Source organism: Poecilia reticulata, chromosome 1, assembly GCF_904066995.2.
Source record: "Poecilia reticulata chromosome 1, P_reticulata-male-v2, whole genome shotgun sequence".
Taxonomy (NCBI): Eukaryota; Metazoa; Chordata; class Actinopteri; order Cyprinodontiformes; family Poeciliidae; genus Poecilia; species Poecilia reticulata.
This window is the reverse complement of record NC_088830.1, coordinates 2,010,259-2,036,295: the sequence shown is the minus strand read 5'-3', so window position 1 is coordinate 2,036,295 and position 26,037 is coordinate 2,010,259. Positions and strand designations below refer to the sequence as shown.

The window sequence follows — 26,037 nt, the reverse complement described above, 5'->3', positions numbered from 1 at the left end:
TGCTCTTTATGTTCTCTCTTTAATGTATTTATGTAATGTAATGGTGATTGTCTCAATGTTTCTAACTCCCTGGTGGACATTATACTACAATGTATGCCGCGTTTATACTGTTATGTATTCTGTATCTCAATAAAGATCTATTTTTAAAAAACAAAAAACCAAGAAAAGGTAAGTTCCATGTTAAGACCATCATGTTTTTGATTTTGATTATTTTTTATGAATGCATTAACTTCCTGTTTGCGCAAGAGTATCAACTTATTCTTAACGTAAGTTTATTTGTTTGGATATTGCGGTACAACTGTTCAGTACAGAGGTGCTCAAGTCCAGTCCTTGAGAGCTGCTATCCTGCAACTTTTTGATGCTTCCTTGTTCCAATTAACACACCTGAATCAAATAAAAGGCTGGTTAACAGGTCTGTTCAGAGCTGATCCTGGTCTGTTGGAGTAAAGATGCATAAAGTTAAAGGACGGTAGCTCTCGAGGACTGGACGTGAGCACCCTTGGTTTATTATTTTTGTTAGCAGCTAAAGCTATCGCATCAGTTCAGCGTTACACCGGCTGATGACGCTGCTGTGATTCACTTTGTCTGGTATTTATGTAGGCTACGTTTTGGCAGTTCTGTGATCATGTCAAAGCAGCAATTTGTCAGGTTCTGTGTCTTCCCCATTTATTTTGTTAGTCTTTTCTTTTGGTTTTGAATGGTTTTTATTGTGGTTGGAACCGTCGTTCTGCCTGGCGTCCACTAGATGTCACCTGCACGCAGAACCCCTGAGAAGCTGCTGGGTTCAACCCGTACTCACACCTGCGGCTCGTTTAGGAGGTGTGGAGTTTGGATATAAGCAGCAGCACCTCTTCGTCTCATCGCCTGAGTGTTTGCTTACCTCGGTAACATTCGTTCCAGAAATAGGCCTTCTGTGATCTGCTCCAGTCTAACCCCTTGTTGTCTTCCTCGTCAGATTATCCTGCCGCCTCCTCGTTGCTCTGGTGTGATCCATCGTCGCTGGGTTCTGAGTGAGTGTGCCTTTTTCCCTTCGTGGATCATCAACCTCCTGTGTGTTTCCCTGACGCTGTCGGTGTTACCAGTCAGACGCCACCCCTCGTGTGTACCTACCTCCTGTGTCCTCCCTCGACGCTGTCGGTGTTACCGGTCAGACTCCACTCCTCGTGTGTGTGCGTTTTTGCCCCCTTCATTGATCCATCTCCGGTGGATTCCCCTTCGGGACGCCACGGGTCTGGAGACCCACGCCCGAACCCCCCGGAGAACAAACTCTGACGGACCTAGTTCCAGGCCGTCCTCTCAAGTGGAGCTATCTGACCGCTCTCCTACGAGCTCACTGCCTACGCTCCGCTTCGTCCACATCACCTCCATTCCAAGTAAGCACTCATCAGTTATTTCCTGGAAATCATCGTTGATCCCCTCCTAACTCTGCGTCTCCTGTTGACAGTAAGACGAACCGGTCCGCTCACCCCCCGGTGGGGGCAGAGACCCCCACTGGGGGGTGGGGTCTATGCCGCGGACCGGCTCCACCGACTTAGTCCGAACCGGTCCGCTCATACCTGCTTTCTGTTCTTTCAATAAACCATCATTGTATACACTCGCCTGTCTGATTGTATTCTTGCATGTGGGTTCGAAAGCTAAGTCCCATCATGACAGAACACTCAGGCCAAATCACGACCTCCGCAGACACAATCAGAAGGGCGATTTCCAACCAACACGCTCTAATCCAGTCCCACGACGCAGCTCTGAGAGAGCTAGGAAATCGCCAAGCTGAGACAAACCGCCAACTAACTGAACTCTCTAATTTCCTACAGAATTCCGTTCAACAGAGCTCTAACCGCTCCTCTGCCTCCTCGTCGGCTCAACCAGCAGCCCCGGATTTTTCGGAGATCCGCCCGGCTACTCCTGAAAGGTTCTCAGGTGAAATAAAGAAAATTCAAGGGTTTATTCTCCAATGTACGATAGTATTCAACCATTCACCTCACAGCTTCCCCCATGATGATGCCAAAATATCATACTTGTTATCCCTGTTGACGGGCCGAGCCCTAGAGTGGGCGGAAGCCAGAATTTCCACGGCATCCAATTATGGATGTACATACTCCCGAGTTCTTAGCAGAGTTTAAGCGAGTATTTTGTCAAGAGACCGAAAAGATGGCGACTTCTAGAGAATTACATGGGCTAAAGCAGGGTAAAAGGAGTGTAGCTGACTTTGCCATTGATTTTCAAATTACCGCTTCAGGCTGGAACCCCGTCGCCCTAAAGAGTGCCTTTTTTCATGGTCTCAACGAACAAATCAAGGACGAACTGGCCACTCTGGATGAACCACAATCGCTAGACGACTTCATCAACCTAACTATAAGACTAGATAATTGAATCTGTGCCAGGGCTAAGGAACAAACTCACCAAGGTTCACCACCACGTTTGGCTCGAGCTAGTGCTCGCTCTGCCGTCCAGCAGTCACCATCGCCTCCTCCCGCTCATGAACCCGAGCCCATGCAACTGGGACACACCAGACTCTCGCCCGTGTAACGTCAAAGGAGGATGCGCTCTCGACTCTGCCTCTACTGCGGTGAGCCAAACCATGTTATTGCTAATTGTTCCGTCCGTTTAAACTCACTGGTCTGGCAGTAGGAGCAGGGAAACTGCCGGGACAGACCACAACCAAACCCCGCCTCATTATACCCGTCACCCTTTTTCTTAATCATGATTCACTTTCCCTGTCAGCACTCATTGACTCGGGCTGTGAGCAGAACCTCATTAGTGCTGAAATAATTCACCAGTTCTCCATCAAAACTGAACCCTTACCGGTCCCTCTTCGAGTCTCAGCCCTGGACGGGAGGAGCCTGCCACAAGTCACCCACCAAACCAAACCTCTGCGTCTACTGGTCTCAGGTCTGGATTGAGTTTTTTTCCCCTTCATTAATGACACACTTTTATTACATACATTATATCTATCATGGTAATTCAGGGTGACTTATTTTTAATTCTAAATGAATATCCTTGTTGAACTAAGTGCTATTTTCCTTCAAGACACATTTACCTAACGCTAGAATAAATGGAATGTACATTATGCAGCAAAGAAAATTAGAAGACATATGTCCATTATGGAGATGATCGGTTTTGGACGGGCGATGTGCCCCTATTGCATAAGCGATACTGAAGAATGACTGATATCATTTAAGATACAGGGGAGAAGCTTTTTAGTTATCTAGCTGTGCTAGCAGAGTCATTAGCTAGCAGCTAACTAATAGCACAACAACAACAACCTAATGTCTGCATGATAAAAATACTGAATCGATAGATAAGAACAGTTTTTCCTCACCTGGCTGTCTCCTCCCGGTCAGTAGTTCTTCAGAGATAGGTAGACGCAGAGGCTTGTCAAGAGTCTGTTGTATTTCATTAACTCTCTGCTTAAACCGCTACTCCGAGCTGAAGCAGAAATGATACTTAAACGTTTTCCGTCATCTGACAAGTAGCAAGTCTACTCCACTTTATTCACCAAAAACGTTTTTTTTTTTAATTCACCAAAAACTGTTCTGTAATCTGGAACGTTCGCTATGTTGAGCTCCAGTTAGCTGCCTTACCTCAATGTGCGAAAGGCAATTGCGTCATGCGTCACGGGCAAAAGTTCAAAGGTAACAAGGCTTATTATGTTGTACAAAAAAAAATAATTTTAGTACATGTTATGTGTCAGAAAAGGGCTTAGAAAATAATGATACAGAAAGAAAATAAAAATGACCAAAAGGGCACTTGGGGGCAAGGAGCAAAAGGGGCAGGTGCTCAAGCACCCTAGCCGATCCCCCCCCCCCCCCCTCCTCTCCTCTCTGCACGTGCCTGTTGAAGGCCACATTGTCTTTGAGAGGGTCCAGCCAACATTCCAGACAGGACAATGTTGTTCATCTTCAACCTCCAATATTAACATGAGGCAGCCAAGACTTTGGTTCATTCAACGGTAAAACCATTCCTATAATTTTTTTTACAGTGACATGGTTTTAAAGTTCTAAAGCAAGTTATGATTAACATTTGACAAAGGGGGTGATGTTTACTCTTTACGTAATTAAAAACAACTTTATTTATATATTGTACCAGCTGTATTCAGAATGCCACACTATTTATATTCTCAGGAATTTTCCCATTTTTGATTTTGTTTTTTAGTCGCTTCAATGGGATAAACCCAGAAAGGGATGGGAAGATGGTATCCAAAAAGACAGGAAAGACCATTCAAAAGAAAAAGTAACAGTCAATGTTCAGGTTTCCACCCTCATCAAAAACCTGATGGACTTTGAGTGGCATCTCATTCAGGTTAGTTGTCCTTTTCTTTTCTTTGAAATATTTCTGTTTCCATATTATTTAGGATCTAAATTGTATTGTCTTCTTTTTCCATGTTGGACGGTGCTTTCATCTGCATCTATAGTAAGTGCCACTTGGACTCTTGAAAGCCATTAATAGTTCACATTTTAAAACCCTGTTAATACTAGTGTTTTGTGAAGTTCTGATTATGCAGATTATGCATTTTAGAACCGCACCAATTCTAGCACTTCTAAGAAGCCTACAATGGGTTAGGTATTAATGTTCTATCGTAAAACCATGACTGTACTGTACTTTAAGCATTCGAGTTTTCTTGGCAGTAGCTTACTCATAAAGTGAATGCAGTAGTAAAACAAAATTTACAGTAAAAATACTGAAACGCCAGTATTTGAAGGTATATTTACTTCCACCACTGTATTTTACGGTGGCCAACAGGTACAAACACCCAGCAAAGACGAGAAAAACACATGCAACAAAAAAAAGATGCAAACAAAAAATACTGAAAACAGAAGTGATCCACACCACTAGGGGGAGTCGAACAACGAACAGATGTGTCCAAAGTCAGGTTTTGCATCCTTGAGTCCTCGACCGGAAGAGAGAAGCTGTAGCTTCCAGCTAGCTGCTTAGCCTCTACCATGGATTTATGTTGCATAGCAACCGTGATTATCTGTCTCATGTTAGGACAGCGAAAGTTTTAATACGTATGTAAAATGTATTTTTTTTAAGTTAGATGCTGCAGCTTTAAACAGAGGTTTGGTGTGAGAGTCACTACCAGGTGGAGCAGAAGCAGCGCTCCGTCTGTGAAATATTACTACCTGTAGCGCGTAGCAGCAGTTCAACAGCGAGAGCAGAACCAGCGTCTTACATCGCAGCTTAAGACTTAAATAATTTTGCAGGTTATTTGTTTAGCTTTCTGACCGTCATGCTAATAATCCGGGTGAGAGTTTGTAGCTGTGCGCTGCTTTACCTGCTATCTGATCCTACGCATGTCTTTTTTACTGCAGTGAGCCTCGATGTAGCCAAACTCCGTCAAGTATGGCATTGTTTTATGTCGTATTAGCTTCGTTGTGTTGATGCATTTTGACGTGCTTCAATTTTCCGCCGCAACACGCAAACTTCCCCATTCATTCAATGCGTTATAGTTCCATATCGCTTAGGATTTGTTGCTGCGCGTTTGTAGTGTGATTAATGTAATTACAGTTCTATCTATGTTTTACTGTTGCAGAGCTCAGTCGTTTTGCAAATAGTTCAAAGTTTAAACTGGCATGCTGTACATCTTTTATCTGGTCATTTTGTGCAAGATTAAACAACTGGCACAAAATAAGAATATTTTTTTCCACTCTGATTGGCTGCTGCAAGGCCTACCGATTTTAACTTGAATGTTCATTGCATTTTTTGTAGACACCTGTGAAAATAATTTCTATTCCCATGACTTTTTTGTTCTCTGGGAAATTATTTTTGATCATAAATACAGAAACAAGCATAAAAATCAAAACATCTACAATAGTGATAGTAATATTAATGATAAAATAATGGTCAGTGCAAAGTAGCCTGCAAATTCTTTGGTGGGGGCGGTGAGGGACCTGGATAAAGGCTAGGGGGGCGCTGACCTGAAAAAGGTTGAGAAACACTGGCTTAGTCAATCAGTGCTGCTGCAGAGGAGCACTGATTGACGGAGTTCCACTCTCAGCATGAATTTGAACTTGTGTCTTTAATTACTTCAGCAAAGCTCACAGTATTTACCAAATTCTGTAGCTTTCGGTGTACTTCTAAATCTGCTCCTTAGTCGCATCTTTTCGGGCCTTCTACTGCCCGAAAAGAGTACGCCACTACACATTGTGTAGTGGCGTGTGGATGGTAACACAACTAATATAATTACATTACCAAATCAGAATACCGCAAAGTCTTAATTATTTATTATTAATTTTTCATTCTCTTAAGAATGTAGAGCTAATTAAATGACCTAAACAAAACCTTAAAGTGGTTCCAGTTTCTCTCGATGGCCAACCTGTTGAAACTGTGGCAAATTTTAAATACTTTGGGTGGTTCCTGGACAGTCAGCTCAACTTTGCTGAAAACACTGATTATATTTTGAAGAACTGTTCTCAGAGACTCTACCTTTTAAGATTTGGTGATCTTGGGGTGACACAGGGGTGTCACCTCAAGACATAGGGGTGACCCAACCCCTAGTTGAGTCTAGTTGGGTGCACAACCCATGTTCAGCACATGGGTTGTGCTTAACCCCTGCGCACCACAGCACACCACATTGTGTGATTCAAGTATTGCAAACCTAAAATAACTTGATAAATTTTGTTTAGACATACTGAGATTACAAGTTATATGCAAATAAGATATCTGCTCTAGACTTTTCCATGGTAAGCAATACTCTTAAGATGAAATGTTATTCTAATCAAATTTACTTTGTTTTCCCTAGATCACCAACACCAGTATTATTTTGTTAACCTACATACATAAAAAAAAAACATGCCATCATCTGAGCATAATTTATTTTTTAATGCAGCAATCAGTTGTACTAATGTTCAAAACTTTCTTTTCGGTTTGCAGGTTTAATTTATTTATTTATAAATTTATTTATGAATTTATTTGTAAGTAGATAGAGCAGAATATTATCATTAATCCATTCCTTCCATTTTCTGTACACCCTTGTGCCTAGTGGGGTCGGGAACGGTGCTGGTGCCTATCTCCAGTGAACTTTTTGGGCGAGAGGCAGGCAGGGGACACCCTGGACAGGTCACCAGTCTGTCGCAGAATATTATCAGTGTACTTCAAATCACCGCTGGTCTGTTTGTGCTTGGGAACTCTGATGGCTTACGGATAATGTTTTTAAATGTCAAATGAAACACAGTAAAGATAATAAGATTGTTTTTTGTTGTGTGGATGAACTTAAAAAGATAGGCTCTTAGTACTTAAATTATTTTCAGAAAAAAATGACAATGTCTTGTATCGAACAAATATTTTTGACCACAATACTACATCCATCCATCCATTTTCTTTACACCCTTGTTCCTTAGTAGGGACAGCTAACGTTCCAGGCGAGAGGCGGGGTACACCCTGGACAGGTCGCCGGTCTGTCGCAGACAATACTACATATATTTGTGAAAAGATACCAACTAGAATTGTTATTGTTGATTTCACATATTAATTTACTGTATGTTAAACTTACTTCACCACTACGCTTGAGTATTCCCACATTAAAGATGTTTGGTGAATAACTTTTAGAAACTGAATAAATACCATGAAGATGTTCATGTTCTATTTTGCATGCCTTGTTCATCCAAGGTACAGAGCACTTTGTTCTTCAGAAAGAACCTAAGAACTGAGTCTATAGCCATTAATACCAGAAATGTGACTACTGTGCAGTAATTTTCAGAAGACTATAGAAACTAGAAAAACAGATTCCACTGAAAGATACAAATGGTCTTTTAATTCAAGAGTACTAACAACATGTTTTGTGGCTACGGAGCAACATTTGAAGACAAAGCAACTGCAAGATTGTAAGATGAAATATAAAATGATGGCAGTAAATATTTTATGCTAGCATATTCAGTCATACATTAGCACATTTATAAGTTGTTGCTCTTGTTCTCCACCTCCTGCTGACTTTCTGTTTTCTGAGTGTAAGCCTCTGTTATTTTGGCATCATTAAGCACAACCGCAGAGTTAATGTCCTCCCTATTTTCCAGTGTCAAAAAGTTTTCTTTTTCCTCTGTTGTATAAGAAATATAAGAGGAAGAAGACAGCAAATTTGGGAGGCAGCTACAAACAGATCCCCAACCTAAGGATAGTTGATAGGGTTTTCAGTCTCCTCCAATATATTCCCCAGATACTGAGCTTTTTATTGTGGTTATCAATGATTGGATCTGACAGCTGGTTGGATTCAGAAAATGATGTCAATATTGACTTTAATATGTGTAAAAGGAAGACAGAAAATGTGCATTATTAGAAACATGATGTTTTAGTGTGTGGCATGCTTAGGTCTTCTTAGCCCCTACAGATAATAACAAAACTGTTTTAAACAAACTACAACAAATTCCATCTGGCAGATTAAACAATGAATATTCATGGTGTGACAGCAGGCCCTGAAGTGTTATTCTCCCTAATGCAATTGTTTCCGACTGCACCTTGACAATGACTAATATTACCAGAAAAAGCTATTCAATTAAAGCAACCCCTTGTTCCTCGTTTCCCATGACCACACATGATCCTCTTCAATCCCTGTGAAATTCAGTGATAAAATATTCAAAGGTTGATATGATTTTTTTTACTGCAAAATTTATGCATAATAATGTGGAGGCTGAGCAATTCGCCTCTAGACATTTTCTAAGAAATATCAAGTCTTTTGTATTGCAGGCAAAACATGAAGTTTTGCCTGCAAAACTTGGATCTGAATTGAACAACAAAAGCAAGGGCACAAATATTAACTGCTACTTCATAATTTTTACTTGGCTTATTGCTAGTTTATATATGTATAAACTAGCAATAAGCTAGTTTATATATATATATATATATATATATATATATATATATATATATATATATATATATATGTCCGCACATACATATCGGCACATACTAGAGATGTGCCGATCAGGTTTTTTCCTGACAATTTTTAGAGTGAAGTTTATATTTTTTGGTGATCGGTGATCACCCATGAGGGCCGATCATCGATTCCGATCACCGATACTGATCACATAATTATTATTATTATTATTATTATTTTATCATAAACGCTACCGGTTACATTATGTGGAAAAAGGAACCATGAATTCACATTAATTTAGACAAAACGTGTTTTTAATAACTTTTTCCAAGAAGAAAACTAAACAAAACAGGCATTCTGCAAATTGTACTGCTATCAGTAATACTATCTTTAACAGACAGATAACATATGAAGGCTCTGAAGAGGCTAAATAATGCAAAGAGCCAAAATAAAACCTCTCAACATTGCCAAAAAAAATTCAAGTATAAAACTTACCATTCAAAGGCAAATACAGGTTCCATTACAATAAACAATCCAGAGTTACTGAATGAAAACTTCCTGATAGCATGGAGGCTAGCTGATTACTGCTAGTTCTGAGTGGCTGTTTCTGACTGAGCGGAGTAATTATGCAGAGCAGCAAATAAGCAGATCCATTACTTTTTTAGAGATTATCTGTCTCATGTTAGGACAGCGACAGTTTTAATACGTATGTAAAATTAATTTCTTTAGGTTAGATGCTGCAGCTTTAAACAGGTTCAGTGTGAGAGTCACTACCAGGTGGAGCAGAAGCGGCGCTCCGTCTGTGAAATATTACTACCTGTAGTACTTAGCAGCGGTTCAACAGCAAGAGCAGAACCTGCGTCTTACATCGCAGCTCGAAGACTTAAATAATTTTGCGGGTTATTTGTTTAGCTTTCTGACCGTCAGGCTAATAATCCGGGTGAGAGTTTGTAGCTGTGCGCTGCTTTACCTGCTATCTGATCCTCCATATGTCTTTTTTACTGCAGTGAGCCTCGATGTAGCCAAACTCCGTCAAGTATGGCATTGTTTTTATGCCATATTAGATTCGTTGTGTTGATGCATTTTGACGTGCTTCAATTTTCCGCCGCAACACGCAAACTTCCCCATTCACTCAATGCGTTATTGTTCCATATCGCTTAGGATTTGTTGCTGCGCGTTTGCGCAGTGTAAAGGAAAGAGGAGACCAGCTGCACAGGCAGGCTGCGAAATGAGATGCAGGTGATCGGCAACAAGAGCCAATGACCGCCGATCACCGATCATGCACTTTTTCACGAAAATCGGCCCGATTATGATCGGTGACCGATCGATCGGCACACCTCTAATATATACACACCTTGTCATTACAGTAATTTATGTTCACAGTACTCGAAAAATTATTCACATCCCGTAAGTGAATAACAATCAAACATTTGACTTAATTTTAAATACTTTTTTTGGTCATAAAACCACACAAATTGCAGCAATCAGAAGGTGAATAAAAATGTTGCATGGTTTATATTTTTTATTACAAATACAAATCTGAATGCCATGCATTTGTTTTGAAATGCTTGGCCCCACTGACCCAAGTGCGACAAGGACAAGCAGGTATAGACGATGGATGGATTTAAGTTAGTGCTTTAACAGTCGAGGGGGTTGGATACAAATGCACAACACACTAGATTTTATTTCCACTTCCCAGGTCATGCATATCCTCCCACGACCCCCCAAAATAAATCAATAATCAGATGTTTTTTTTCTTTCATTAACCCTCGCATGATTTTAGTGCAATACTCAGGAGGAGAATGAAAAACATCACAGTCGGACAGAAAAGAAACAGGGGGTTTCTTTTCTGTCCGAAAAAAACCCCTCTTTTTTTCTCCACTCTTCACTTTGTTTTGGTGTCTACAGAACATAACATTGAGCACTTAGCTCCTCACATAAAAATTGTGCAAACCAGATATACTGCATTTGTTTGCCATCAGCTATCAGACCGTCAATTTTCGAAACCACACACACAAAGAAACCTGTAAAAGCGCACACTGAGTGAGTGCGGCCCGTCACCATATTGCGCACAGAGTAAAAATCACGTGGGGTCTAAATGACCCCATCTCTTCAGACCATTTGAGGGTTAATCTGTAGAGAGAATGCTTTCATTGATTCAATTTTTCAGCTGGTACTTGCCGATCACAGGTAAAAGCTGACACAAACTGATCTGTTCTGTGCAATTATCTTCAAATTAATTCAGGATCTCAACCAGTCCATTAAAATAAAACCTGACATGACCCATAATTAAATTCAGATTCAGGGCTGTTACCGAGGTGTGAAGACAATTGAACTCGGCGCACAGGCAGAAAGAGGTAATAAAGAAATAACAAAAATAAATGGGAACATGGTGAAAAGTGCAGATTCAGGAGGCAAGAAAATTGTTCATGTTTATGTTCACTTCAATTTCTTCTCCAGACCAGCTGCACAACCGAGTACAACACCACACCTTTCTGAACTTTTGCTTCCATTGTTTTACCTCTGGACTGTCTGGACTTTCAATACTGACTTTAACCTCTAGAAAAATACACTGGGAATTAGATGACTAAATCTTCAAAGTTCTTATCTATTACCGAAGGTTGTATTTAGCCTCCATGGGAGTTCAAAATAATTCACAAAATGCTGGAAAGATTTATATCACTACTGCACCTGCATTTTGTTGATATTAAATCCTGCCACAGTGGAGCTAAAGCTGGAGGTAGTAAAGGATTGGGGTCAGAATCCGGAATGTATAACCCAGCCAACATGACATAGTACCAATCACCAAAACCTTCATTAGCAAACAGAGCAGTAGAAGATTTCTTTCAGATGTCTGAGGAGGGACTCTAGTCTGGTTCACTTAACAAAAACTCTGTCGTCTTGGTTCCCTTCTAGTAAATGGGCTGCTAGGGGCATCAGCTATCGCCATTGTTTTTCTGTAGAACAGAGGTCAGGAGACAGGCCAGACAATTCTACAACCTTCATGTGGTTCTTTGTCAGTTCTGATTTGGTTAATCTTTCTTTCTCCACTCTTCACTTTGTTTTGGTGTCTACAGAACATAACATTGAGCACTTAGCTCCTCACATAAAAATTGTGCATGTGCCCAGATATACTGCATTTGTTTGCTACATGGGCGTACTGAACCAAAAGGGCTGTAGTGAAACTATCTGGCCCCAATACATGTCCTGTTACACTCCAACTGAAGCGGGTTCATTCATTTTTTTACGTAAACTTAGAAAGGCAGTTGTGTAAAAAAAAATAATGAAAATATGCACATTACCACAAATTTAATCCAACAATTTCCTGTCAGATATGTATCGGACAGGAAATTGTCCGATAATATGATTATTATAATCATATTATAATCATGAATCCTGGGAAGGTTGCCAATCATTTAGCACAAACATAAAAACACAGCTTTGCTCCAGCCCTTTCTTTTAAATATCTAAGATCTGAAGAGGATGAATATTGGTAGTAGTATTTTAGCTTTGAGCTGGGATCAAGGTCCACTAAAGCTGCTTCCACAGAAACACAAAAAAGGGGAGTGAAAACAGAAAACTGAAGACTGAACAACAAACCAGTATCAGCTCATAAGAAAGGAAAGCAAGATAACAAAAAAGAAATGGAAGTGTCTACAGTGGTGAATTTTTGCTCTGCTATTTGCCGCCACCTCATTGGACCAAAGGACTAATTCAATTATTTAATGAGAGGAAAAGGGATAGCAGGAGGGAGTGGGCAGTAGGGCTAAATTGTACAATATTAAATTCTGGCAGGCACAAGAAAAGCAATCCCTGTTGCTTTATGTTATGCCTCTAAAATGAATAAACGCAAACAAATCTAGTTGAAAGATTAATTAGTTCCTTAAATATTATAATCCTTTATCTTTCAACCCATAATATCTATTGCCATTATGGACAAAAATATCATAGGAGCAAACTGTAGCTGAGGTGAAGGGAAATTCTAGTTGATGTAAGATAAGAAACAGCTGTGATCACTCATGACAAGCCTTATTGAGCTCTAAATATGAGACCAAAGGCCAACCTAATTATTGAGAGGTTGCAGCACTGTTTCCCAAGGGTAAACTACACCACACACCTTCAATAAATGAAATAATAATTCTAGAACACTGACTCTCTGATAAATGGAACTAATACATAGAAATCAAATTAAATCTGAAATTAAACAGCAAGTTAGGAAATACAGGGACATTTTCACAAGAAATAAAATGTTTTTCAGGCTGTTTGTCATGAGCATTGCCTCATAAGACTGAGGATGTTTAACATATTATAATCATTAAGCTTCATCAAAACAGATCAGTACCGGCGTGTCCAAAGTATGAAAGACTCCCAACCACAAACAAAGAATGGTACAAAGTTGCCCTGCAAACACAGGTGGTTGGTGCAGATGGAGACTTTTTTCATAACTAGAAAAACAAATGTCCTTACATATTGACATGAGAAATGTTAGGGACCCGAGTAACTCCCCCCTTACAAATCATGCTTTTTTATTATTATTTCGTATTATATGGGACCATAAAGACAAAACACAAAAGCAGATCTGGGTGCACTCAAATTTGCATTTAATAAAAAAAAGAAAAAAAAATCAATCAGAAAATGTGTTTTGTTAATACTGTAAGGCAAACCATCAACTGTGTAAGGTATTGTAGTTTAGGAGTGTGGCCTGAGCTACTAAAATCAATTTCATGATCCACCAAGATGTGGACAGTTATGATGCAACACACCCAGGTCTTTTGGCTCCAAAGGAAAAATGAGTTGAAAAGAGCCACACCATTTGCAGGCTGAGTAAAACTAAACTAAAATACAACAAACATGAGGAAATACCTGACACATGTTACACTGAAGATGAAGGGGAAACAGTTCAAGGTAGTCCTGCCAGTAACAATCAGGCTTTTTATCACACTTGTAAAGTCAAAGCTTCCTTTTCACCAGAAAAGATTAAGTTAATTTTAAAGTTTTTTGCAACTTGTGAAGGACTTGCAACAATAAGGAGCTGGTCAAAACCAGAGATTTCACGGTATGGATGTTGAATGAATGTTGAATGTTAATTCAACTTTGAAGATAATTGACAGAGATTTCCACACATTACAAACAACAAAACAAAGACACAGGACCACCAACAGGTAACTGAGCTCTAACATGTGATCCATTGAGTTCGGGTCCATGTTGCCTAGCGGATCCTGATCATGCTCCATCTGCTGATCACGCTCCATCTGCTGTGGGACTCAGAGCTAATTTGGCTTTAGTTGAAGATTACTTTATAGAGATTTTGGATTCACTGTTTATTTTCCTCTTTGTGTGATGTTTTTCATCTTCATTTTTAGTTGAACTAGATGTCTATCAAAAATATCTACTCACTATTTTTTTATATTGCAGGTTTTTGAATTGTACTCAAAGTGCTGATTGCACCTGACAATTTCTTTCTAGTATGCCTCTAAATAAATGGGTAGGAATTTATTCTACAGCATTTCATGTTTAGAAGCACCTTGAATGTGATCAGATCTATGAATTATGTTTGCTGGTTCGTACATCTGTGAATCAGAGCTTGGAAATTTCAACATGTTTCTATCAGTCAGCTCAAGACGTGGTTCTGACATCATCAAGTTAACTGCTTAATTAAAAATAAAAACAATTTCATCTACATTAAACGTCACAAAGTCAACATTGTATCTGGGTCCATTTGTGCCATGAACTGTAAGAAAATATTGGGGAAAAAACACATAAAAAGAAGATAGCTAAAGTGGCATATGAATCGTCTCACAGCAGCCAAGTTTATTTTTAATCCAACATGTCTGGGATGTTTTTTCGTAATCTCAAAATAACTAAATCATATCATTAAGAAAAAAGTCACATACAGTATCTAAGCCTCTTGTGGCTTCCCAGAGTAAGCTCCAGACACAATGAATTGAGATGAGCTTAAACTCTTTCCAGCATACTCATTTCCTGTTAGTTTTTCTCCTTTATGCCTTCTTCTGCCTTGCTCTGTCACTTTGATCCTCCCCTTTGGCTACTCTGAGAAACAAAGTCATTATGAGCTGCTGTTGTGCTGCTGCTGGAGATGGAAAATCTTTATATTTTCAGAAAGTGAAGGGAACCAAGCTTCTATATTCTTTGACTAAGCATCCAAATGATGCTGCTTTTTCTCTTAACATCGCTAACACACAAAAGTTTCATGTGCATGTACCCGCTAACACAAACGAACAACATCTGCTTGTTAAGTTCACACACCGACAAAGTTCCTTTTGTTCCGACCTCCACTGCATGTGTGATGGGCGGAGGATAAAATAATGAATCATTCCCTCTGTTAAAGTATTGTTTGACAAATGAAAATAAATGATTATTGTGAAACACAAACATCTCTGTGACATATGGAAGCTTAGAGTTGCTCTGATAAAAAAAAAAAAAGAGAATTTCCTGTAAGGCCTTGCTGCTCCTCTGACAGTGCTCTTCTCAACACTCAACTCCTCAGCAACAAGAAACCGAAATATTCACTGTCTCTCTTGTCACTCCTCTGCACAGATCACTGCTTCTGTTTGATCAATCTGGGCTTCATGTGGTCCTGACAGTGGAAGAAAGGAGAGTTCTAATTCTCCTCATCCTGCCTGTCCTCTTAAAGCTGCTGGCTATCACAGCTGATTCGCGTCCATCTGTCACAGGCCGCAGAGCTAATTAAAAATGACAGCTCGCACTTCTCAGCCTGGACTCCGGGTCACAGCCAAAACACATAGCAGTGTCTGCGGCTCTGAGATGTCCAACAGAATCTACGTATTCAACTTTCAGAGGCCGTGTGGAAATATTAAGAAAAGCGTGAAAAATATTTTAGAAGTGGACGGAGAAGAGTGGCAGAGCTGCAGGGAGAGAGCAGCAAACATGAAGATTCTCACTGGATGAAAATCTTGAGACAAATACCACAGATCTCATATCACGGTATTTATACCATGATCTAATTAGCTAAAATGAGCTTGTTCAGATGGGTGGCTGGAATCATCCTTATAAAGCAGGGAGAGGAGCTGTTCAGTGGGCAATGGAGTCGGTTGAGGTGATCAGGAATCTGATCAGGTTCACCTCCCTCTGGAGGGACTAAACATCCCCTCTCGTCTGGGAATGCTTTGGGTTAAAAGAAGAAAGACAAACAGATGGGTGGATGATCTAATTGTATATATATATTTAGTTTTTTGGTTTGTTTAAAATTAGTTGTGGTTTCTATTAAAGATACTTAGAGGTGCATGGTTCAGAAATTACAATATCATCAAAAAGTTATTTTGCATCAGGATTAAATAGTCAAATGTAATATTTAGATGTATTACACAATTTGAAGTGTTTATATTGTAAATATTTTGAGTAAGAAAAATACATTTGTACATTAGATAAATAATATTTAAAATATTGAAATGTCCCTATAATGGACAGTATTCAAACATTCAAACAGTTGGCTGGGGCTCTTTTTTCATGAATTACTGCATCGGTGCAGCATGGCATGGCGGTCAGCTTATGGTTCTACTGAGGTGGAATAGAAGCCCAGGTTGCTTTGATAGTTGCCTTCAGGTCACCTTCATCGTTGGCTCTCGTGTATCATCTTCCTCAGCAGCACCTTCATCATTGGCTCTCGTGTATCATCTTCCTCAGCAGCACCTCTCAGACTCTCAGCACGGCTCAGATCAGACTAACCAAGCACAGCACCACCATGGTTACTGAGGTAGCTTTAATTACCTTTGGCAGTGTGTGCAGGTGCCATCCCTGGTGGGAAATGAAACCAGGATCTCCATATGGGTTCTCAGCAGAAGGAAGCATGAAGTGCTCTAGAATGTTTGGTAGACAGTTGGTGTGACAGTGGATTCCAGAAAAGCCAGTGAACAAATACCAAAGCAGGGAGAGGAGCTCATGTTCCAGGGTCTCCAGGGAATGACATGGATGACATGAATCTAGAACAGGGGTGGGCAACTCGAGGCCTCGAGGGCCGGTCTCCTGCAACTTTTAGATGCATCTCTACTTCAACACACCTGAGTCAATGATAATGAGGTCATTAGCAGGACTCTGGAGAACTTGACTGCACTTAGGAGGTGATGAGCTATTGGATTCAAGTGTGTTGGACCGGGGAGATATCTAAGAGTTGCAGGACACCGGCCCTCGAGGATCAGGATTGCGCACCCCTGCTCTAGAAAGTCATCAGTGGTTGGAGAAAATTTACAAAGAACTTCAAGGAACTTATTCTGTGCCTCTCTACTCTTCCTCCAGATTCTATTACCTTAATTTAAACAAAAAAGAAGCAATACTTATTTTCACCTGAAAAGAGGTCTTTGGGCCTCTTTGCAAAATTTCAGGCTTTAGTTATTCCTCCTTAGTCCATGTAAGACACTGCTGAAGCTGAATCCTGTCCATGGGGGGAAACCCACATTCTGGATGCGACCAGTGTGTGATTTTGAAGTACTGACTTCAGGAGGACTTCAGCAGGAGTTTTCTTGTGAATCTTCCCCAAACTTCTGGAGCTTTGCTTCATGATGCTTTCTGGGCTGCAGTTCTGTCTGTTGCTTCTACATCTTCTTCTAGCACATTTTTCTTTTGACTAACACACACCCACAATCTCTGTTGCCTTACCTTCATACAATAAAGGCACCTAACAATATAATGTATTAATATTACTTTTCTGTAGGCTGAAAATGTTGTCTTCAGCTGAGCTTCCTTTCCCCTCACCTTCCCCAATCAGCTCCTTCAGACTAGCAGCAATTAGCAAACACCTGGTGGGACTGTGTGTCTGCTGACCTGATCATAGAAACTAAATGCGATCATAAATAGTCAATTAAAATACATGTCCCGATGAGTCTTGTTTGTCAGATTAATTTTGAAAATAACCTTTAAGTAAATTTTAAAAGTACTTTTCATGAAGCCCACATTTCTTTCTTTAAAAATGTTTTCTACTTTTTTACTTGCAAATGTCTTTTTTACTGGCAGAAAGTGGAATATCATTATAATTAACCAAAATCAAGACTTTAAAATATCCATCTGTGTGTAATTATTTTTATAAAGTGTTTCACTTACAGTTCCAATAATAAATGGACTTTTCCATTTATGTATGTATTCATTCAATACATCAATAGTCAGATGTATTGAATGAATCTCTAAAACACTCCTAAGACTGGTTGTAAACAGCTTGGAGAAACTTTGTTGTGATGACATACTGAAGGAAGAGAGTTGGAAAGGGCAGGATGTTCTTTAAGAGGCAGAGACCAATTTCAAGGCAATAGATATAGCTATGATACGTAGTCATCATAGCTATGACTATGATGACTAGGCATCATAGTCATGCGTAGTCATGACTTGTGCGACTGATATCGCACCCTTGTGCGATAGCCGCACAAGGGTGCGAGAAACGTTAAAACGTAGAGGACTATGGCAAATGATACATGTTTTACGTGTGTGGGGTCGGTTGCATTTCTACATACAAGGGTTAAGCTTTTTTTGACAGCATTTTCATAACAACTGAAGGTGACACGGTTACTGGATTGTGGTATAAAATAACAATATATTAATCACTTTGCGAGTCATTCATGAAAATTAATAAAAATAAGAGGGAAGATAAAATATTAGAGATGTGCCGATCAGGTTTTTTCCTGCCGATTCCGATTCTGATCACCCATGAGGGTCGATCACCGATACCGATCACCGATACCGATCACATAATTTTTTTAATCATAAGCACTACCGGTTACATTATGTGGAAAAAGGAACCATGAATTCATCTTAATTTAGACAAAAACTTGTTTTTAATAACTTTTTCCAAGAAAAAAACAAAACAGGCATTGTGCAAATTGTACTGCTATTAGTAATGCTACCTTCAACAGACTGAAAACATATGATGGCTCTGAAGAGGTTAAATAATGCAAAGTGTCAAAACCTCTCAACATTGCCAAAAAATTCAAGTATAAAACTTAACATTCAAAGGCAAATACAGGATCCATTACGATAAACAATCCAGAGTTACTGAATGAAAACTTCCTGATAGCATGGCAGCTAGCTGATTACTGCTAGTTCTGAGTGGCTGTTTCTGACTGAGCAGAGTAATTATGCAGAACAGGGAGGAGATCGATTACTTTTTCAGAGATTATCTGTCTCATGTTAGGACAGCGAAAGTTTTAATACGCATGTAAAATTAATTTTTTTTTAGGTTAGATGCTGCAGCTTTAAACAGAGGTTCGGTGTGAGAGTCACTACCAGGTGGAGCAGAAGCGGCTCCGTCTGTGAAATAGTATTACCTGTAGCACGTAGCAGCTGTTCAACAGCGAGAGCAGAACCAGCATCTTACACCGCAGCTCAAAGACTTAAATAATTTTGCGGGTTATTTGTTTAGCTTTCTGACCGTCATGCTAATAATCCGGGTGAGTGTTTGTAGCTGTGCGCTGCTTTACCTGCTATCTGATCGCTCCATATGTCTTTTTTACTGCAGTGAGCCTCGATGTAGCCAAACTCCATCAAGTATGGCATTGTTTTTATGCCATATTAGATTCGTTGTGTTGATGCATTTTGACCTGCTTCACCCCACGTGCTTCAATTTTCCATCGCAACACGCAAACGTCCCCATATAGTTCCACATCGCTTAGGATTTGTTGCTACGCGTTTGCGCAGTGTGAAGGAAAGAGGAGACCAGCTGCACAGACAGGCTGCGAAATGAGATGCAGGTGATCGGTTTGTATCATCGGCAACAAGAGACCGTGATCGGTGATCACCGATCACACACTTTTTCACGGAAATCGGCCGATTATGATTGGTGCGTGATCGATTGGCACACCTCTATAAAATATATACAGTATTTGTAATGAATCTCTGAGTTTTACTTTTTTAAGCGAATTCTTCCAATAAGCGAACATTTTCATTATATTGTAATCTATATTGATGTACGCCAAGTTTCAAACTAGTGTTAGTGTGAAATCATTTACTGTGATTTTGTATTTATTAAGTAAATACAAAACAGGTTCCCTGACCTTAGCCAGCTGACCATCAGAGTACAAAAATAGGTGGGGGAGGGGCAAGCCTCACACAGAAGTTAATCCTTCCAGCTCTTTGTCTGGCATCTAATAAAAGGATTTAAGACTGCAGGAACAGTGCGGTGGGAAATTGTAGCAGGTTGGAAGCAGGAGCTTTGAAAACTCTTGGCCTGTCTTGATATCAGTTGGAGTGTGACTTTGGAGATGACATCAAATATTCACTGCATTGTCTTCCACCACGCATAAGCGTGCTCAGAGACGCTCAAGCCGAACTGAACCGGCCTTCAGAAATGTCCAAGTGCATATCTACATGTTACATCTACATGTTACACCTCTGAAGTTAGGCAGTTTATTCAGGAAAACAAGTTCATGGTTTTTGAGCCACATTTGAAGCAAGAAAGAAACAGCAAAAATAAGAGACTATGCAAGTAAGAGAACCAAGTAATATGAAGAATAAATTAGAGGTAGAAAAGAGTAAGTTAAAAGACGCAGCAAAAGCAAGAGATTGGTTGACACATTTCTTGCTGAGACAAGAGGGGAGTTGTGAAGAAAACTGCAAATTAGTCTTTTCAGTGCAGTGTTTCAGGAAGTGTTGAGCATGAATCATGGTGTGTCAGTGGCTCCAAGCAAATCAGAAGGAGAATATTTCATTTCCATCTACATGAATGTCTACATCCTGATCACATTAACACTACAGATGGAAAACTAGAAATTCCGTTTTTTCTATGACTTACTGAAGGTCGGGTTTTGGAGGCAACAGTTTAAGCAGAGATACCCAGACCTCCCTCTGATCTGCTACTGTATTTCCTCAAACTCATCTCAGAGAACTATGAGGCATTCAAGAGTTAATTTAATTTACAATAAAATAGAACTTCTTTTCATTGGCACTAAATCAATACTAAGTAAACTACATAACTTCTCCGTTCTGGTTGATAACTTCTCCATCTTTCCCTCCCCTCAGGTCAAGAGTCTGGCTGTCATCCTTGACAGCAGCCTCTCTGTCACCTCCATGTCAATAGTATAACTTCATCTGCCTACTTCCAACTTTGAAATATTAATTGTCTCCGTCACTCCACTCCACTGCTGTTCTGGTCCACTGTCTGGTCACTTCCCATTCAGATTACTGTAATTCTCTTCTTTTTGGCCTGCCACAGAAAACCTTCCATGAATTACAACATATTCAAATTCAGCTGTCCATGTCATCACACCAACCCCTCAATCCATCACATCACACCTGTTCCACAACAGCCCCTTTGGCTTCCATCTCATATCGCAACAACTACAAAATACTCCTCACCTTCAAAGCTGTCCACAACCTCACCCCCTCCATATCTTTTGGACCTCCTTCACATTGCTACCCAGCTCAGACAACAGATTTGATGCATACCTGTCAAGTTTTGGATTTGAAAATGCAGGAAAGTTTTTGATGGCCAGTGCTACTGTAAGAGTGGGGTGGGGCACAGAACGTAATTATTCTATTATATGGGGAATTTACGGAAACATACTAATAAAAGAAGGGTAAACACGGTAGTTTTCTGGCTAAAGCGGGAGACTTGACAGGTATGCGTCAAATGCAGTAGTAGAGTGGTGAGGGAGACGCAGAGGACCCAGGTTATGGTGAGAAAGAAATGAAGATTTAATGAGGTGTACAAAAATCCAGGCAGCACAGGCAAGGAGCTCAGAATCTGGTAGCAACTGGTAATCCATCCATCCATTTTCTTTACACCCTTGTGCCTTAGTGGGGTCAGGAGGGATGCTGGTGCCTATCTCCAGCTGACGTTCCGGGCGAGAAGAGGGGTACACCCTGGACAGGTCGCCAGTCTGTCGCAGGCAACTGGTAATAGGTACTCAAAATGGGAACAATGACGACAGACTTGACTCGACTAGACAACTGGACAAGGAACAAGAAACACAGGTGGCACTAAATACACAGAGGGTAATCAAGGAAATGAGACACAGCTGGGAGCAATCAAAGAATAGACATGGAGACTCAATAGACACAGAAACCTAAACAAACACAGAAAAAACAATCCATACAGTATGATCTGATGACCAATAAATCCCCATACATATCTTCACTTTCTTAACTCAACTATGTGTTGACCGATTTTCATAGTTCTTTGGCATCTTTCTCTGCCCAGAGCTCATTTATTTTTATACGTTTTTCCTGGTTTGGATCACAAAAATTAATACAACTTTCATGAGTCACATGGCTGAAGGCTACTGAAAATAAGTTGCAAGAGTGATATATTGCCTTAACATGAAATGTGATCATTTGATTATCAATATTTGGCCACCTAAAAATGAAAGAAATGATAAAAATAGTCTGTTGGCTTAAACCTAGTCTACAAATTTAGCATTCTCACGAGATGTTTTCTTTTGTTTGTTTTATTTTATTTTATTTTTTGCAGTGAAGCAGGTCAAGGCTAAGTAAATATACTGGTCTGGCAGTAAACAGCTTTTCAATGCATACAGATTTTTTGAATGGACACACAATTGCAGTTCATCATCAGTGAGTTCTATGAAGACACATTAAGGTGACAGAGGGGGAACTATTCAGTTTTATCCATATATAACAGCAAAGTTAAAACGATTCAGACTGTTCTAAAGAGGTTATACACATGAAATGTGTATTGACAGTTACTTTTTCACTTTTAGCAAGCAGTGATTGCACTTAGTGATAAGTTGGTTATCCCCAGTTAGGAGAACAAAAATGAGAAAAGGACTCGGTTTCAGCACTTTCACTGAAGAGTGATTTCAAAATGGACACACACATTCCAAAACTTCACCAAAAAACCTTTCACAGCAGGATATTTTCTCTGTCAAGATTACCTTCATTATTAAAACACTGTGGTTATTATTCAGAAAAAATATATATGTGCGGCAACTAAGAAATAAAATGCAAATTGGAGACATTTCAAAAGGAGCCAGACAATGGCATCAGACAAAAGACTGCAATAAATCTATATGAGACATCTAAGGACCCTGCACGTTTCTGTTGTACTAATTCATACAAAATAACATCTTCCCTGCAAATGAATTCACTTACTAAGCTTCTAGATTAGGTTTAATCTTAGTCAATTGTAATGAAAATGGTCAGTTATCTAAACAGCTTATTATTCATGACAACTGCCATCCAACAACTTCCAGAGCACAGTAATTAATACAGAGCTGAGGGATGAGAAAATTCAGATTTTATCTAAAGCTATGTTTTGTTAGATGCAAAGAGCACTCAAAAATATGCATGTCAGAGTAAAATTGTTTTAATTTCATTTGGGATTAATAAAGTCTTTTTGAAGTGAAGTTTTTAATTTTTGAATTGAATTGAAAAGCAGTATGAGCATGTGCTGCTGAGTGAGGAAGGAAGGAGTTAGATAAAAACAACTTACAATCGGTTGTTGGGGATGATTTTATGTCCGTCTTTGTACCATGTTACCAGGGGTTGGGGAAATGAGTCCAGCGGAGGTGGGCTGATGATGACGGCTCGGCCCTGAGTCGCTGTCTTTCTTTGCTCCCCAAAAGTGAAATTTCTCAAAACTTGAAAAAAAACAAAAAGAGAAAGGGTTATATCACAATTCATTTTACTTGACACTGATTCGCTGTATCCCAATGAGTGAAGATAAGGATGATTGGAGATGTTAGTTGTGCTAAAATTTTTTCCAGTTTGTATTATTGCATATTAAGGTATATTTTGTGTTTGACCAATTAGAATAGGCAGTTATAAACATAACTGCCTACATTACATTAGACATAACTGTCTAATGTATTTAGAATCCACATTCTAAAATCATTATTTTAGGAGGATTTTAAAATGTGAATTTCCTTTTACCACACTCAAAGTGCATCAGCAATGCCACACAGTTGCTCTCAAAGCCAAAGCCACTTTGGCACTCCATAGGCAGTGAAACATCAGACTAAGTCTGTCTGTCATTTTGTATGTTAAGAAAAAAATGAAAGAAGAGTGGCATAAATAAGCCCCATCGATATAAATAATTTGCTTGATCAGTTAAAGTCAATTCCGTTTATTTTTATAGTACCAATTCAGGGGCACGGTATAAGGGGGGAAAAGTGATGACAATTCCAGGGGCCCTGACCAACAGGGGGCCCTCCGCAATTTAATTATTTATTTTTTGTTCAAAGAAATAAAAAGAATAAAAAAATTGGGGCCCTGTCAATTACAAAATTAATCATATTGTATTTTCAAAGATTGTTTTTAGCAGTTAAAATTTAATGTTCCCATTCCCAGACCAAAAAACACACATCCATATTTGCCCTGAACCCCTTGGAGTGCTTGAGAGTGACGCTGTTAGCAACAGTCAGTAGGAAACAAGAACGATTGTGGCAGTTACTATGCTGCTAAGAAAAGTTATAAAATCATGTTTTCAAAAAAAAAAGAGAGAGAAAAAGGCAAGAGTTTTATAACTCAATTTATAACCGAGTTTTTCTCCAAGAGAGGTGGGTAGACTGTGCGAGATCATCAACCATTTAGCATAATTAGCTTAGCTACAAACTACTGTTTGCCTCCTTTTCACTAGCATTTAACAAATTAAGGAAAATTACCAACATATTTAACTTTCCCTTGTACCTTTTACCACTTAACAATAATTGAGTCAGTCAGCAGCAGTTATAACCCATGTCCCTCCTGACCTGTTCTCTCCTAAGTGAAATTAAAGCTGCAGTATGTAACTTGTATATAAATATTTTTTTCACATGTTTTTTAAAACTGTCATTAAGGTAATTTTATTTATATAGCACATTCTCAGCAACAAGGCAATTCAAAGTGCTTTACATTAATTAAAAAGAAAGAAAGAAAGAAAGAAAGAAAGAAAGAAAGAAAGAAAGAAAGAAAGAAAGAAAGAAAGAAAGAAAGAAAGAAAGAAAGAAAGAAAGAAAGAGATTTTTTTTTTTTGATTTTTAACAACACATTTATTTTTCAAAAACAATACATTCCAGCATTATTTACTTTAAACATTCACATAAACATTGAATTAAAAACTAGTTTTCCATCACTCACGGAGCACACAACATTATTAAAGCACCACAATGACAAAAAGTCTGTTAAGTTATTCATCATTGTAAAAAACATAAATTCTGCTTTTACTCTGTTCTTTACCATCAAAATAAACATCTTGTCAACCTTTTCCCCCATAATTCCATTTAATTTATTTTTCCTGCTAATATAAATTGAAAATTTAGCCTGTCCAATAAGAAAATTTAACAACTTCCACTTATTGGCTTCCTTTTTTGTATAACCTGCACCAAATATAAAAGCTATTTCAGACCAATAGACACCACATTTTTTAAAAACATCTTTCAACAACAAAAACAATGGAGAGAGTCGTTTACAATCAAGAAACATGTGAAAAGTAGTTTCTATTTCTTCACAGAAGGGACAAAGTTCACTTGTGTCTTTTTTAAATTTTGACACAAAACTGTTAACACTCACAGCACCGTGCAGAATCCTCCACTGTAAGTCACTTACCCTCTTACTCAAAGGGGGCTTATAAAAAACCCTCCATATAGGTTTCTGGTTATCTCCTACTTTGAACTTATCTCTCCAAACAGTATCAGTTCTTCCACTTAATTGTTTCTTATTTAATCCTTGAACAACCAATTTGTAAAAAGATTTCCCATTCAATATGCAAAAATCTAAATTTTTTTGATTGAGCAGAAGAGGCCCTGTCAAATCTGAGAAATCAATATTTAGACCCATCTCTGGAAAAGGATCCGTAGAATCAGGGAGTTCTTCTCCATTAGACCAGTCCACCAGCATCTGTTTTTCATCCAAAGTCAATTCTCCGAGCCACCGGTCTAAAATAGTTTTCATGACTCGAATTGATTTTGTCCCAAGCAGGGAAGCTGTCGCCTCTGCGTTTTTAAGTTCTGGTCCAGCCGTTTCCACAAGGTGTCTTAATTTCAGAACTTTATTCTGAAGCAGTTTTCTAGATAATCCAACTTCACCTTCTAAAGCCAAACGTGCTTCAAAAAATAAAGGTTCTTCTAAAAGCCAAAACAAAGACACCGTTGGTTCCAGTCTTTTCCATTCGAAAAGTGTCCAAGCTCTAAACACACTTTTGTAAAACGTTGACATTTCATACAAATGCAGCAGTTTACAGTTTAGTAAAAACAATGAACCATCCTACTCTTTTCAAAACCATACTTGTTATTGGTTTCCAAAAAACATCCTCCTCCCTCCCCATTAGATATTTTTGA

General features: G+C 39.1%; 1 protein-coding gene across 2 annotated transcripts in view; it reads right to left on the bottom strand.

Annotated features, from left to right (window-relative positions):
* LOC103462363 (protein sidekick-1) overlaps positions 1-26,037 on the bottom strand; it is a 592,150-nt gene that overhangs the window by 259,651 nt on the left and 306,462 nt on the right. For both annotated transcript variants that reach the window (XM_081607811.1, XM_017305213.2), the window contains exon 4: positions 23,214-23,361. In XM_081607811.1, coding sequence (XP_081463937.1) covers positions 23,214-23,361 — 148 coding nt within the window. The remainder of the gene's footprint in view (positions 1-23,213; positions 23,362-26,037) is intronic.